General features: G+C 30.2%; 1 protein-coding gene across 2 annotated transcripts; it reads left to right on the top strand.

Annotated features, from left to right (window-relative positions):
* The first annotated feature begins 35 nt into the window (after nucleotides 1-35).
* On the top strand, nucleotides 36-11,900 carry LOC140835158 (uncharacterized). 2 transcript variants are annotated; one of them, XM_073200574.1, is made up of 9 exons: nucleotides 36-83; nucleotides 419-478; nucleotides 8,101-8,535; nucleotides 8,741-9,112; nucleotides 9,463-9,672; nucleotides 10,086-10,457; nucleotides 10,531-10,774; nucleotides 10,881-11,028; nucleotides 11,211-11,900. In XM_073200574.1, exons 1-9 carry the CDS (start codon nucleotides 50-52, stop codon nucleotides 11,586-11,588), a joined length of 2,253 nt encoding a protein of 750 aa, XP_073056675.1. In that variant the 5' UTR covers nucleotides 36-49; the 3' UTR covers nucleotides 11,589-11,900. The 2 variants fall into 2 exon arrangements, with proteins under 2 accessions (XP_073056675.1, XP_073056676.1); XM_073200575.1 differs by lacking the exon at nucleotides 36-83 and adding an exon at nucleotides 108-193.
* Nucleotides 11,901-12,081: the final 181 nt, after the last annotated feature.

Here is a 12,081-nt window from a genome sequence, read left to right as displayed (position 1 = left end):
ACGCCACACGATATATTAAAATGGCCCCAAACTCTAAAGGTTGACGTGAATGACGTCACCGCCTCTCTCCTTCAATGGCGCACGTTAGTCTCACATTGCGATAATATAATATTGTGGAAAAAGCGGAACCCCACCTTACCCTACACGCCACCCATTAAAAAGAAAATATCAGCTGAGTACTCTGATAGCTGAGGTCTGAAGTGAACGATAGATACAGTAGCATATAATATTTACTAATTTTTCCTGTGTCGAGGGTTTATTTCGGAGCTGAAATATGCCAAGGAATTGTTTGCTTGGAACGAAATTTGGGAGAAATTTGTTGTCGGCAGATTTCGATTCTGGAGGGTGTGGGTGCAGATTTTTCTCGGGAGTGAACTGAAATCTCGCCCTTCTTATTACTTGATTATGTTTTTTGTAGATCTGAGCGGTTATTACTTGGTGCTGATGGTGCACTTCCTGAGATCGCGGCTCTTTTCCGGTGTGTTTTATGTGACTCCTTGGGATTTTCTTACTTTCATTTTTCAAGAAATTTTCTGTTTAATTTGGTTTGCAACCTTTACAAGCCAATGTAGGAAGAGTCGAGCTGATTGTATGAAGATTTGCTAAATAGTCAATATCGATGTCTGCTGATTGCTTGAATTGTAACTGTTTGCTTTAGTTTCTAGGAGCTGACTTAAGAATTCTTATTTTCTGTTCCTTATTTATAGAACCTCTTTTTATGTTAGTTAAGTAACGTTCCCACTTTAGTTTTGCAATAAGGGCGTTTTTTGTTGTATTGTACTCCACGAGAGAAAATAGAATAAGAAAATTGGAGTTCTACACAAGATTTTTAGTTTATCTGTGCAATTTTTGCAACTTGATTGAATTGATGAGGTGTGTTTGGCCAAAGGTCCAAGAAATAGCAGTTTTTACTCTGTTTTTCTTACTTTTGTTGGAGAGTATCATAAAAGGATTTCCACTGGTAGATTGTTATTTCAAAATGGTTCGTGACTAGAATGCACGATGATTTGGTTTGTGCCTAAAGAAGGGCGACCAGGTTTAAATTTTTCATAACAATTTCTTTGACAAAATGTCATGTTTGCAAATCCAAATGCAAACATCTCCACATTATTGTAGGTATAATTTTTGGAGAATAGCAGGCCCCTCTTGGAATTAAGGTTCCTTATATATATATATATATATATATATATATATATATATATATATATATATATATATATATATATATATATATATATATATATACTAGAACAGTGCACGTGCGTTGCACGTGGAAACGATTTTATTTGAAATAAAATTAGTTGATATAATAAATAAAAATGAAAATTATATTTTTTTTATAAATTCATATTAATTACATATATGAAATTTATATGTACTCACATATTTATTTTAAATAATTTACTTTTCGTTATGTAATTTTGTTTGTTATTTCTGTGTACATGTCAAGTTTTAATAACAAGTACGGATATCGTACGACAAAACTTGATATATTACAAATCTACATTAAAAAAAATTCTTTAATTAACTTGAACTAAAACTTGAATAAATTAATAAACTAAATTGAAATAAAATAAAACGATGAAACAAACACAATTTAAATAATTTAAATTAAAATATTAATAAACGAATGTTCAAATATCGGTTAATGCACATATCAATTCTTAAGCAATACTTTTGAAAGAATTTATTATTTTATCAATATACTATGCCAAATTATATTTAACTAATTCAACAACATACAATAACCAAGTGTCCTTTTGTTATTTAATAATTGCAATTGCAACAATGAATGGTGGATTTCTCTAGCTTTCGTTTTTTAGTCTATGACTATCAGCATGTACTCAATCTCATATGCTTTTAGGACCGGCTAGATGTTTAGAGGGGGTGAATGAATACTTATTAAAACTTTCGGTATTATTGGTTTAAGCTGACAAAATACAATCGCTTTATCTCAACCCAGTTGAGTTACAAGTCAACAAGGTAAAATATATGCGCAGAAAAAGAATTGTGTTCAAAGTTGAACCAAAAAAATACTAACACGATAATCGGTAGATGCAGTTATCCCAATGCCAAAAAATTTCATGATGTTCAGTAGTTTTTCGTTGATGAAAATACTGTTAAACAAACCAATTCAAGCTGATTTTGATGGAGAAAATGGAGAAGAAATGCAGCATCCTTTGGAGAATGCATAATTTGTAGAGTACAAGTAACGATCAATAATCAATCAACATATTTCAGTCAATGAGACAGAAAATGAACAAAGATCTCAACGATTTAGAAGAAGAGCAACATGGATGATAAATTATGAGGTAACTGGTAATAACCAAATTGAAGATTAATTTGTTCATTTTGCTCTATTTTCATATTGTGATCCAGTAGTTTTCGAAGAAGGTGTCAAAGAATCAAAATAGCAAAAGACAATGGATGCTGAAATCACATACATCGATAAAAATAAAACTTGGGAACTCATCGAGCTTCCAAAAGATCAAAAAATGATGCGTGAAGTAGATTTACAAGAGTAAATTGAAAGAAAATGGAAAGCCGACAAATTCAAGGCACTGTTGGTAGCAAAATATTACAAACAAGAGTTTGGGTCGGTTATAAAGAAATATTTGCTCAGTTGCAAGACATGATACGATCAAACTGTTAATTGCCTTAGTAGCACAATATTCATGGTCTATCTTCTATTTGGCTGTGAAATCGACGTTCTTACATGGAGACTTGGAAGAACATATATATGTATCCATCAACCTCCTTGTTATATTAAGTTGGAAATGAGCATAAAGTGTATAAATTGAAAAAAAAAACCTTTGTATGGGCTAAAGCAAGTCCCACGAGCATAGTATAGTCGAATTGAGACTTATTTTTTAAGGTATGTTTTCAAAAAAGTCCATATGAGTATAAACTTTGTACAAAATTGAAGATGAAGGAAAAATCTCATTGTTTGTTTATATGTTAATGATCTTATATTCTCTGAAAATGATAGTGTCATGTTTGAAAAATTTAAGAAGTCCATAATAGTTGAGTTTGATATGTAGGATCTTGGCAAGATGCGTCATTTTCTTGGTATGAAATAGTTCAATCTACTTATGAGATTTTTATTTCACAAAAGAAACGTGTTCAAAAGTTTTGTGCAGATTTAATATGAAGAAATGCAATTCTACAAGTACTCCCGTAGACTATGGTTTGAAGCTAACAAAAATTTGTGAAGGAAAGAAGATTGACAACACATTTTACAAGCAAATTGTTAGAAGATTAATGTATTTGACAGCAACAATGTCGGATATTATGTATTCTTTCAGTCTCATAAGCAGATACATTGAGAATCCTACATAAATGCATTTTTAAGCTGTTAAGAGGATTTTATGATGCCGACAACGAATGCAAGAACTTGGTCTCTACTATAAGAAAGGAGAACAATCAGATTTGAAGGAAATCGAGATGATAGAAAAAGAACTTAATAATATGATTTTTTTTCTTAGATCAAGCGGTTGTTCCATGAACTTCGAAGAAACAATCAATTGTTACTTTATCAACCATTGAAGCTAAATTTGTTGCATCAACTTCACGTGCATGTCAAGCTATTTGGTACAGAAAAATTCTTGAAGAGCTTAAATTCAAGAACCATGATCCTTTTGCAATTTATTATGATAATAGTTCAGCCATAAAACTATCAAAGAATCTATCCATGGAAGAAGCAAGCTCATTGATGTGAAATATAAATTTTAAGTGACCTCACAAAGAATGAAACAATTGATCTCATCTATTGCAAAAGTGAAAACCAAGTAGCTGACATGTTTACCAAGTCCCTGAAACTGCCTGCATTTCATAAACTAAAGGAGCTACTTGGTATTAGCATACTACAAAACAAATTTGAGGGATGATGTTCTTATTAAGCCGATGTTTACCTTATCGGTTTAAGGGAGATATTATTGAATTGTTAAAGGTTTGTCGAAGTACTTAGTTATCTGTCTCGTCAAATAAAGTCTGTTAGTCATTATTTATTATTAACAAAGCATTACAGAAAATAATTATCTTGGCATATTTGTTATTTCATGGTTTAGTGGTCAAATATTGTTGCTATTTTTATGGTTTTTTTCATATGTGTATTTGCCTATAAAAGGCTCGTTGTTGAATAAATAAAATATATAACAGAAAACAAAATTCTTCTCTTTGTTTGATTTATATTTTATTCTCTGAACCACTAACCACAAATCTATATGTTCATTTAACTTGAAGTTTAAAAAATACAGTTCGAACCATTTTCTCTGAACCACTAACCACAAATCTATATATTCATTTAACTTTAAGCTAAAAAAGTTAAGTATGAATCATTTTTTGTTAAAAAAATAGAAAATATGTTATAGGTTTGAAAAATACTAACCACAAATTTATATGTTTTTTTAACTTGAATTTTAATAAATACATTTTAAATTATTTTTGGTTATAAAACATATATGTTTATTTAATTTGAAGTTTGAAAAATTAAGTCTGAACCGCTGACAAAAAAATTATATGTTCATGTAGCTTGAAGTTTAAAAAATTAAGTCCTTACCATTTTTTGTTATAAAACATAGAAAATATATTAAAAATTAGAAAAATTTATTGTAGGTTTAAAAAATACTAACCATAAATTTATATATATGTTCATTTAACTTGAAGTTTAAAAAATAAAGTTTGAACTATTTTTAGGAAAAAAACAGATATATTTTTTTAACTTGAAATTTTAAAAATTAAATCTGAATCGCTAACCAAAAATTTATATGTTTATGTATTTGAAGTTTAAAAAAACATAGAAAATATATTAAAATAATAAAAAAATATATGGTAGGTTAAAAAAATACTAACCATATATTTATATGTTCATTTAAATTAAAATTTAAAAAATAAAGTTTGAATTATTTTTAGTTATAAAACATATATGTTTTTTTAATTTGAAGTTTAAAAAATTAATTCCGAATCGCTAACCAAAAATTTATTTAACTTGAAGTTTTAAAAATTAAGTACGAACCACTAACAAAAAATTTATATGTTCATGTAACTTGGAGTTTAAAAAATTAAGTTCGAACCATTTTTGGTTATAAAACATAGAAAATATATTAAAAAATAGAAAATGTATTTTAGATTTAAAAAATACTAACCATAAATTTATATGTTCATTTCACTTGAAGTTTAAAAAATAAAGTTTAAACTATTTTTAGTTATAAAACATATATGTTTTTTTAACTTGAAGTTTTAACAATTAAATCCTGGCCGCTAACCAAAAATTTATATGTTCATGTTACTTGAATTTTTAAAAAATTAAGTCCGAACCATTTTTTATTATAAAGCTTATAAAATATATTGATGTGAAATAATGCATAGTAAAATAAAATGTATTAATTAAACAAATTAGGTAATTAGATAAGAAAATTGAAAAGTCACCTAAATAAATAAATAAATAAATAAATAAGACATTAATTAAGTAATAATTGGAAAAGGAAAATTAGAAAAATTTATTGTAGGTTTAAAAAATACTAACCATAAATTTATATATATGTTCATTTAACTTGAAGTTTAAAAAATAAAGTTTGAACTATTTTTAGGAAAAAAACAGATATATTTTTTTAACTTGAAATTTTAAAAATTAAATCTGAATCGCTAACCAAAAATTTATATGTTTATGTATTTGAAGTTTAAAAAAACATAGAAAATATATTAAAATAATAAAAAAATATATGGTAGGTTAAAAAAATACTAACCATATATTTATATGTTCATTTAAATTAAAATTTAAAAAATAAAGTTTGAATTATTTTTAGTTATAAAACATATATGTTTTTTTAATTTGAAGTTTAAAAAATTAATTCCGAATCGCTAACCAAAAATTTATTTAACTTGAAGTTTTAAAAATTAAGTACGAACCACTAACAAAAAATTTATATGTTCATGTAACTTGGAGTTTAAAAAATTAAGTTCGAACCATTTTTGGTTATAAAACATAGAAAATATATTAAAAAATAGAAAATGTATTTTAGGTTTAAAAAATACTAACCATAAATTTATATGTTCATTTCACTTGAAGTTTAAAAAATAAAGTTTAAACTATTTTTAGTTATAAAACATATATGTTTTTTTAACTTGAAGTTTTAACAATTAAATCCTGGCCGCTAACCAAAAATTTATATGTTCATGTTACTTGAATTTTTAAAAAATTAAGTCCGAACCATTTTTTATTATAAAGCTTATAAAATATATTGATGTGAAATAATGCATAGTAAAATAAAATGTATTAATTAAACAAATTAGGTAATTAGATAAGAAAATTGAAAAGTCACCTAAATAAATAAATAAGACATTAATTAAGTAATAATTGGAAAAGGGTAACCAAGTAAATTCACAATTCAAACTCATATATTTATAATAGTATTATGTTTAAAAAATACTAACCATAAATTTATATGTTCATTTCACTTGAAGTTTAAAAAATAAAGTTTAAACTATTTTTAGTTATAAAACATATATGTTTTTTTAACTTGAAGTTTTAACAATTAAATCCTGGCCGCTAACCAAAAATTTATATGTTCATGTTACTTGAATTTTTAAAAAATTAAGTTTTATATGTTCATTTCACTTGAAGTTTAAAAAATAAAGTTTAAACTATTTTTAGTTATAAAACATATATGTTTTTTTAACTTGAAGTTTTAACAATTAAATCCTGGCCGCTAACCAAAAATTTATATGTTCATGTTACTTGAATTTTTAAAAAATTAAGTCCGAACCATTTTTTATTATAAAGTTTATAAAATATATTGATGTGAAATAATGCATAGTAAAATAAAATGTATTAATTAAACAAATTAGGTAATTAGATAAGAAAATTGAAAAGTCACCTAAATAAATAAATAAGACATTAATTAAGTAATAATTGGAAAAGGGTAACCAAGTAAATTCACAATTCAAACTCATATATTTATAATAGTATTAGGTTTAAAAAATACTAACCATAAATTTATATGTTCATTTCACTTGAAGTTTAAAAAATAAAGTTTAAACTATTTTTAGTTATAAAACATATATGTTTTTTTAACTTGAAGTTTTAACAATTAAATCCTGGCCGCTAACCAAAAATTTATATGTTCATGTTACTTGAATTTTTAAAAAATTAAGTCCGAACCATTTTTTATTATAAAGCTTATAAAATATATTGATGTGAAATAATGCATAGTAAAATAAAATGTATTAATTAAACAAATTAGGAAATTAGATAAGAAAATTGAAAAGTCACCTAAATAAATAAATAAATAAATAAATAAGACATTAATTAAGTAATAATTGGAAAAAGGTAACCAAGTAAATTCACAATTCAAACTCATATATTTGATGTGAAATAATGCATAGTAAAATAAAATGTATTAATTAAACAAATTAGGAAATTAGATAAGAAAATTGAAAAGTCACCTAAATAAATAAATAAATAAATAAGACATTAATTAAGTAATAATTGGAAAAGGGTAACCAAGTAAATTCACAATTCAAACTCATATATTTATAATAGTATAGATATAGATAATAATAATATTCAAAGTGCAACAAGCCGGATAAATAATTAATAATTAATAATATTTAAAGTGTTGGGAACAAAGAAGGGTGATGAAGTAAAAACACAATTAAACTAATAATTAATAATGCTTAAAGAGTTGGGAGAGTAGACAATTAAGTTGAGAGAGTAGAAGGACAATGAGGTAAAAACACAATTAAAACTCATATATTTATAAGGATATAGATATATATTTTAAAAGGTGAGTGAAACCTATTTTGTCTATTGAACTAATAGAAAAGGCAGGTCTGAATAGGGCTGGCCTGATTACATCAATTTGGTACCCCCAAAATGAATCTAGAAACATAAAAGGATAATAGAGTTATTGTATATGCATCCTCAAGGGGTCAATTGAGTGTTGCTGGATGAATTTGGGATGATAAATAAGTTGGGTCAGTACTAATTTTATACTGTGAGTCGCTTTAGTTATTTGTTAGCTGCTGTTAGATTTTTCCTCCATTTTAGCAGTTGTTCGGCAACCATGTTTCAACGTATTCTGTATGTACTCTGTGTTGCAGGGTTGCTACGAGAGGGGTGTTGGTCTGTCCTTAAATCATTTATTCTCTTTTATTGTTTAATATCCATAACTGACGCAAATTTAGGATATGATACATTAGAAAGAGAATATTTGCTGTCAGCCAGAGTTCTTGTGGAAGCACGAGCTACGCCTGAGCTTCCACTACCTGCCAATCTACCTCTATCCAGGGAACCCCATAAAAAACATCGAAGTCCTTATGCTGCACCTGCTCAATCACCTGGCTATGGTCATTTTGTGATCTCTGCTCCCCTTTTTAGTTCTTTGCTGTCCAAACCATCAATGGAAAAGAGTGGATCAGTGCCTGCCAGCACTAGCCTTCCTGCGTCTCACCTGTCAGAGATTGCACCAACTGAAGCTGAACCTTATACTATACCCACCGGTTTATCTCAGCCTCCACTTTCTCCGAGCATAGCTAGTAAGATCGATCTTCTTTTTTTTCATTTTCTTGCAGAAAGATTTATATTGAATTTATTTATTACCAGTCAACCACAGATATTTTTTATTGCTTGGGAGACCAAGAAGGATTGTCCTGAATACCTAGCAATACTCTGTAATCAACAGCACTCATCCTCACTTTTGAATTCAATAATTCATTGTGGGCCTTTGTTTCCTTTTGGCAGATTGTTGTGGACCAGACACAGTACTAAAACGGGAGAGCCGGGGATGCCACTGTGTTTACCCATTAAAGCTTGATATTCTATTATTGAATGTCTCTTCCAACCCCAATTGGAATCTTTTTCTAAATCAGTTTGCTTCGCAACTTGGTTTGTTGGTTTCACAGATTGACCTTATCAACTTTTATATGGTCAGCGCATCTGGACTTAATATATCGATGGATATCACTCCAGAAACTGGTATCAGTTTTTCTGCCAGTGAAGTTACTAAAATAAACTCTTCACTGTTGATGCACAGGGTCCATTTAGATCCTGCTTTAGTCGGCGATTATCAGCTTCTCAACATAACGTGGTTCAAACCCATGGCATCTTTTCAAGGTAAACTTCATGTTTGTTGTTATTGTGCTAATATCAACCCTTGCTTGGTTGTTCACGGTGAGTTTTAAATTTTTGACAGTTTATGCTTTTCCACTGATTGTGGATTGGTGCATGCAAATGACATAAGGGAAAAAAAAGCGATTGACTGTCCAAATTGAAAATATCGATATTTTCTTTGCATCTATTGTCATATGGGGCAATATAACGCCGAATGGTGGTAAACTTCTATTCGTAGTGGTATTCAAACTTTGCTGATGGCTTGACCAGGAATAAAGCATTTGGTAGACTGTTTATGACATTTGGTAGACCAAGAGTTGCTGATGGAAGTAACCATTTTGTTTTCAATACAGCTCCACTATCTGCTGTATCTCCAGTCGTAACACCACCTAAGCTTCCATCAGCTCCTGGAGCAGTCAATACAAACAGAGAAAAACCTCCAAGTTTAGTTCTTGTCATTGGAATAGGAGCTCTAATCCTGATTATAGCTGTCATTTCTATGGTTATAGTTTGTTTGTGCGTATCTCAGAAAGAGAAAAACGTGGAACCTTCTAAAGAAGCAGGTTTGTGAAGTGTTTATTTTTCTGTATTACAGCATTGAAATTCGTACCTGATTGATCCGTTTTAGATTAGTTTTCCATCATATTTGTTATGTTTCCTTCTTGATGGTAGGACTTTTATGCCATGATCCTTCGACCCAAATACCCGATATTTCCTTGGTTTAATTATTTTGGAAGCCAGAAAAATTTCTCCTCTTTCTTCCTTTTCTCCTCTGGTCTTGCTCCTTTTTTTTAATTCTGTTATAAAATATACATTTCCAGAGCACCATGAAGGCCTTTGTTTTTTTTTGTTTTCATCAGTAAACCTACCCTTAACTTATCTAAAGGACTCGTAATCATCATTGCCTGCTGCCTTTTATTACTGGACTTCACTTATCTTTTTGGGGATCTCACCTGCTATTTTCATGGTGTGATAGTAAAACAAAGGACTCTGGAAACAATTCCGGCTGGGGGATCTCTTCGCCATCCAACAAGTGCTCGGATTCTCGCATACGAAGAACTAAAAGAGGCCACAAATAACTTTGCTTCTGCTAGTATCCTTGGGGAGGGTGGCTTTGGGAAGGTTTTCAGGGGTGCCTTGAGTGATGGCACACCTGTAGCCATAAAGAAGCTCAGTAGTGGTGGACAACAAGGGGATAAAGAGTTCTTAGTTGAGGTTGAGATCCTTAGTAGACTGCATCACCGTAACTTGGTGAAACTTGTTGGTTACTACAGTAATCACGAGTCCTCTCAAAACCTACTTTGTTACGAGCTAGTTCCAAATGGAAGTCTTGAGGGATGGCTTCATGGTAATTTTTCATGATGATAGACCTTATTCAACATTTCAAGGTGATGCATTTCAGCTGAAGCTTTATGTTACAGGACCCTTGGGATTAAACTGCCCACTTGATTGGGACACTAGAATGAAAATTGCTCTCGATGCTGCTAGGGGGCTTGCATACTTGCATGAGGACTCTCAACCTTGTGTAATTCATAGAGATTTTAAGGCATCAAATATATTACTTGAGAACAACTACCATGCTAAAGTTTCTGATTTTGGTCTCGCAAAACAGGCTCCTGGGGGTCGGGCTAACTACTTTTCCACCCGTGTTATGGGTACTTTTGGGTTGGTCTTTTTCTTAACCATGTCTCCTCACTTTTTTTTTGTCTTCTCCAAATTCGAGGTTTATTTTATTTAATTCAACACTTCGACGATTCCAAATCTTTTACAGTTATGTCGCACCTGAGTATGCCATGACTGGTCACCTTTTGGTAAAGAGTGATGTTTACAGTTACGGAGTGGTTCTTCTTGAACTGTTGACCGGAAGAAAACCTGTAGATATGTCACAACCCACAGGCCAAGAGAACCTTGTGACATTGGTTAGTCGTTTTATAAGATCCATCTGCATTATTTATTATTTCGTCATACAAAGTCAGTTCTTTCTCTATGTGGGTTATGTTCTTCAAGTTAAATTGCTGATTGACTGAAAGTGCATTGATTTGGTTTTTTTGAAAAATCTCGATCAACTCCAATAAAACAATTCATTCTATATTGTTTACAGGCGAGGCCAATACTGAGAGATAAGGATCGACTGGAAGAACTTGCTGATCCAAAACTGGATAGTAAGTACCCAAAGGAGGATTTTATTCGGGTTTGCACCATTGCAGCTGCTTGTGTAGCCCCTGAGGCCAACCAACGTCCAACTATGGGAGAAGTGGTACAATCCCTCAAAATGGTGCAACGTATTACCGAATATCAGGATTCCGCCACAGTAAATACCAGTAACGTACCTAATCTTAGGCAGTCAACTACGACCTTTGAATCTGATGGTGCATCATCAATGTTTTCGTCTGGTCATTTCTCAGGTTTAAGTGTATTGGATAACGAAAATATATCTAGAACTGCTGTGTTTTCTGAAGATCTTCAGGAGGGTCGATGAGTATTTTTTTTTTGGATGGTGTGTCGAGGCTTGAAGCATTTTAACGATTTAGGGAAACCATCCTAGTGATATGATTATATTGAGATGGATTGCGCACTTCTTTCCTTAACAATTCAAGAAAGGATGCCTGCAAACTGTTTCGTTAAGTTTCGGCGTTGGTTTCGTTCTTCCTTTTGTAGTGAATCGTTCAGTTTTCTCCCCGAGTTTTAGGTCTTTGTGTGGAGATTTTACTTTGTAAATATGTTTGGTTGTAAAACATTTTAATTTTGCGATCCCCTTATTTTATACAGTCGATTATACTATTATGTTATGTTTGTTTTTTATTTATAAGAAAATGGATTTCTCATATTTATGGAATTAAATTATATTTGGAATACGAAATTAAAATTAACAATTCATTTTATATTTCTATATTTATAATGCTCGATCGATTCTTTGGATCGCTCGGCTGTTTTTCAGGAACACGTCTTTATGGTGATTCAAGGCGCGCGGG

The sequence above is a fragment of the Primulina eburnea genome, chromosome 6 (genome assembly GCF_022965805.1).
Source record: "Primulina eburnea isolate SZY01 chromosome 6, ASM2296580v1, whole genome shotgun sequence".
Classification (NCBI taxonomy): Eukaryota; Viridiplantae; Streptophyta; class Magnoliopsida; order Lamiales; family Gesneriaceae; genus Primulina; species Primulina eburnea.
Note: the sequence above shows the minus strand (reverse complement) of the source record. Positions and strands in the feature narration are given on the sequence as shown.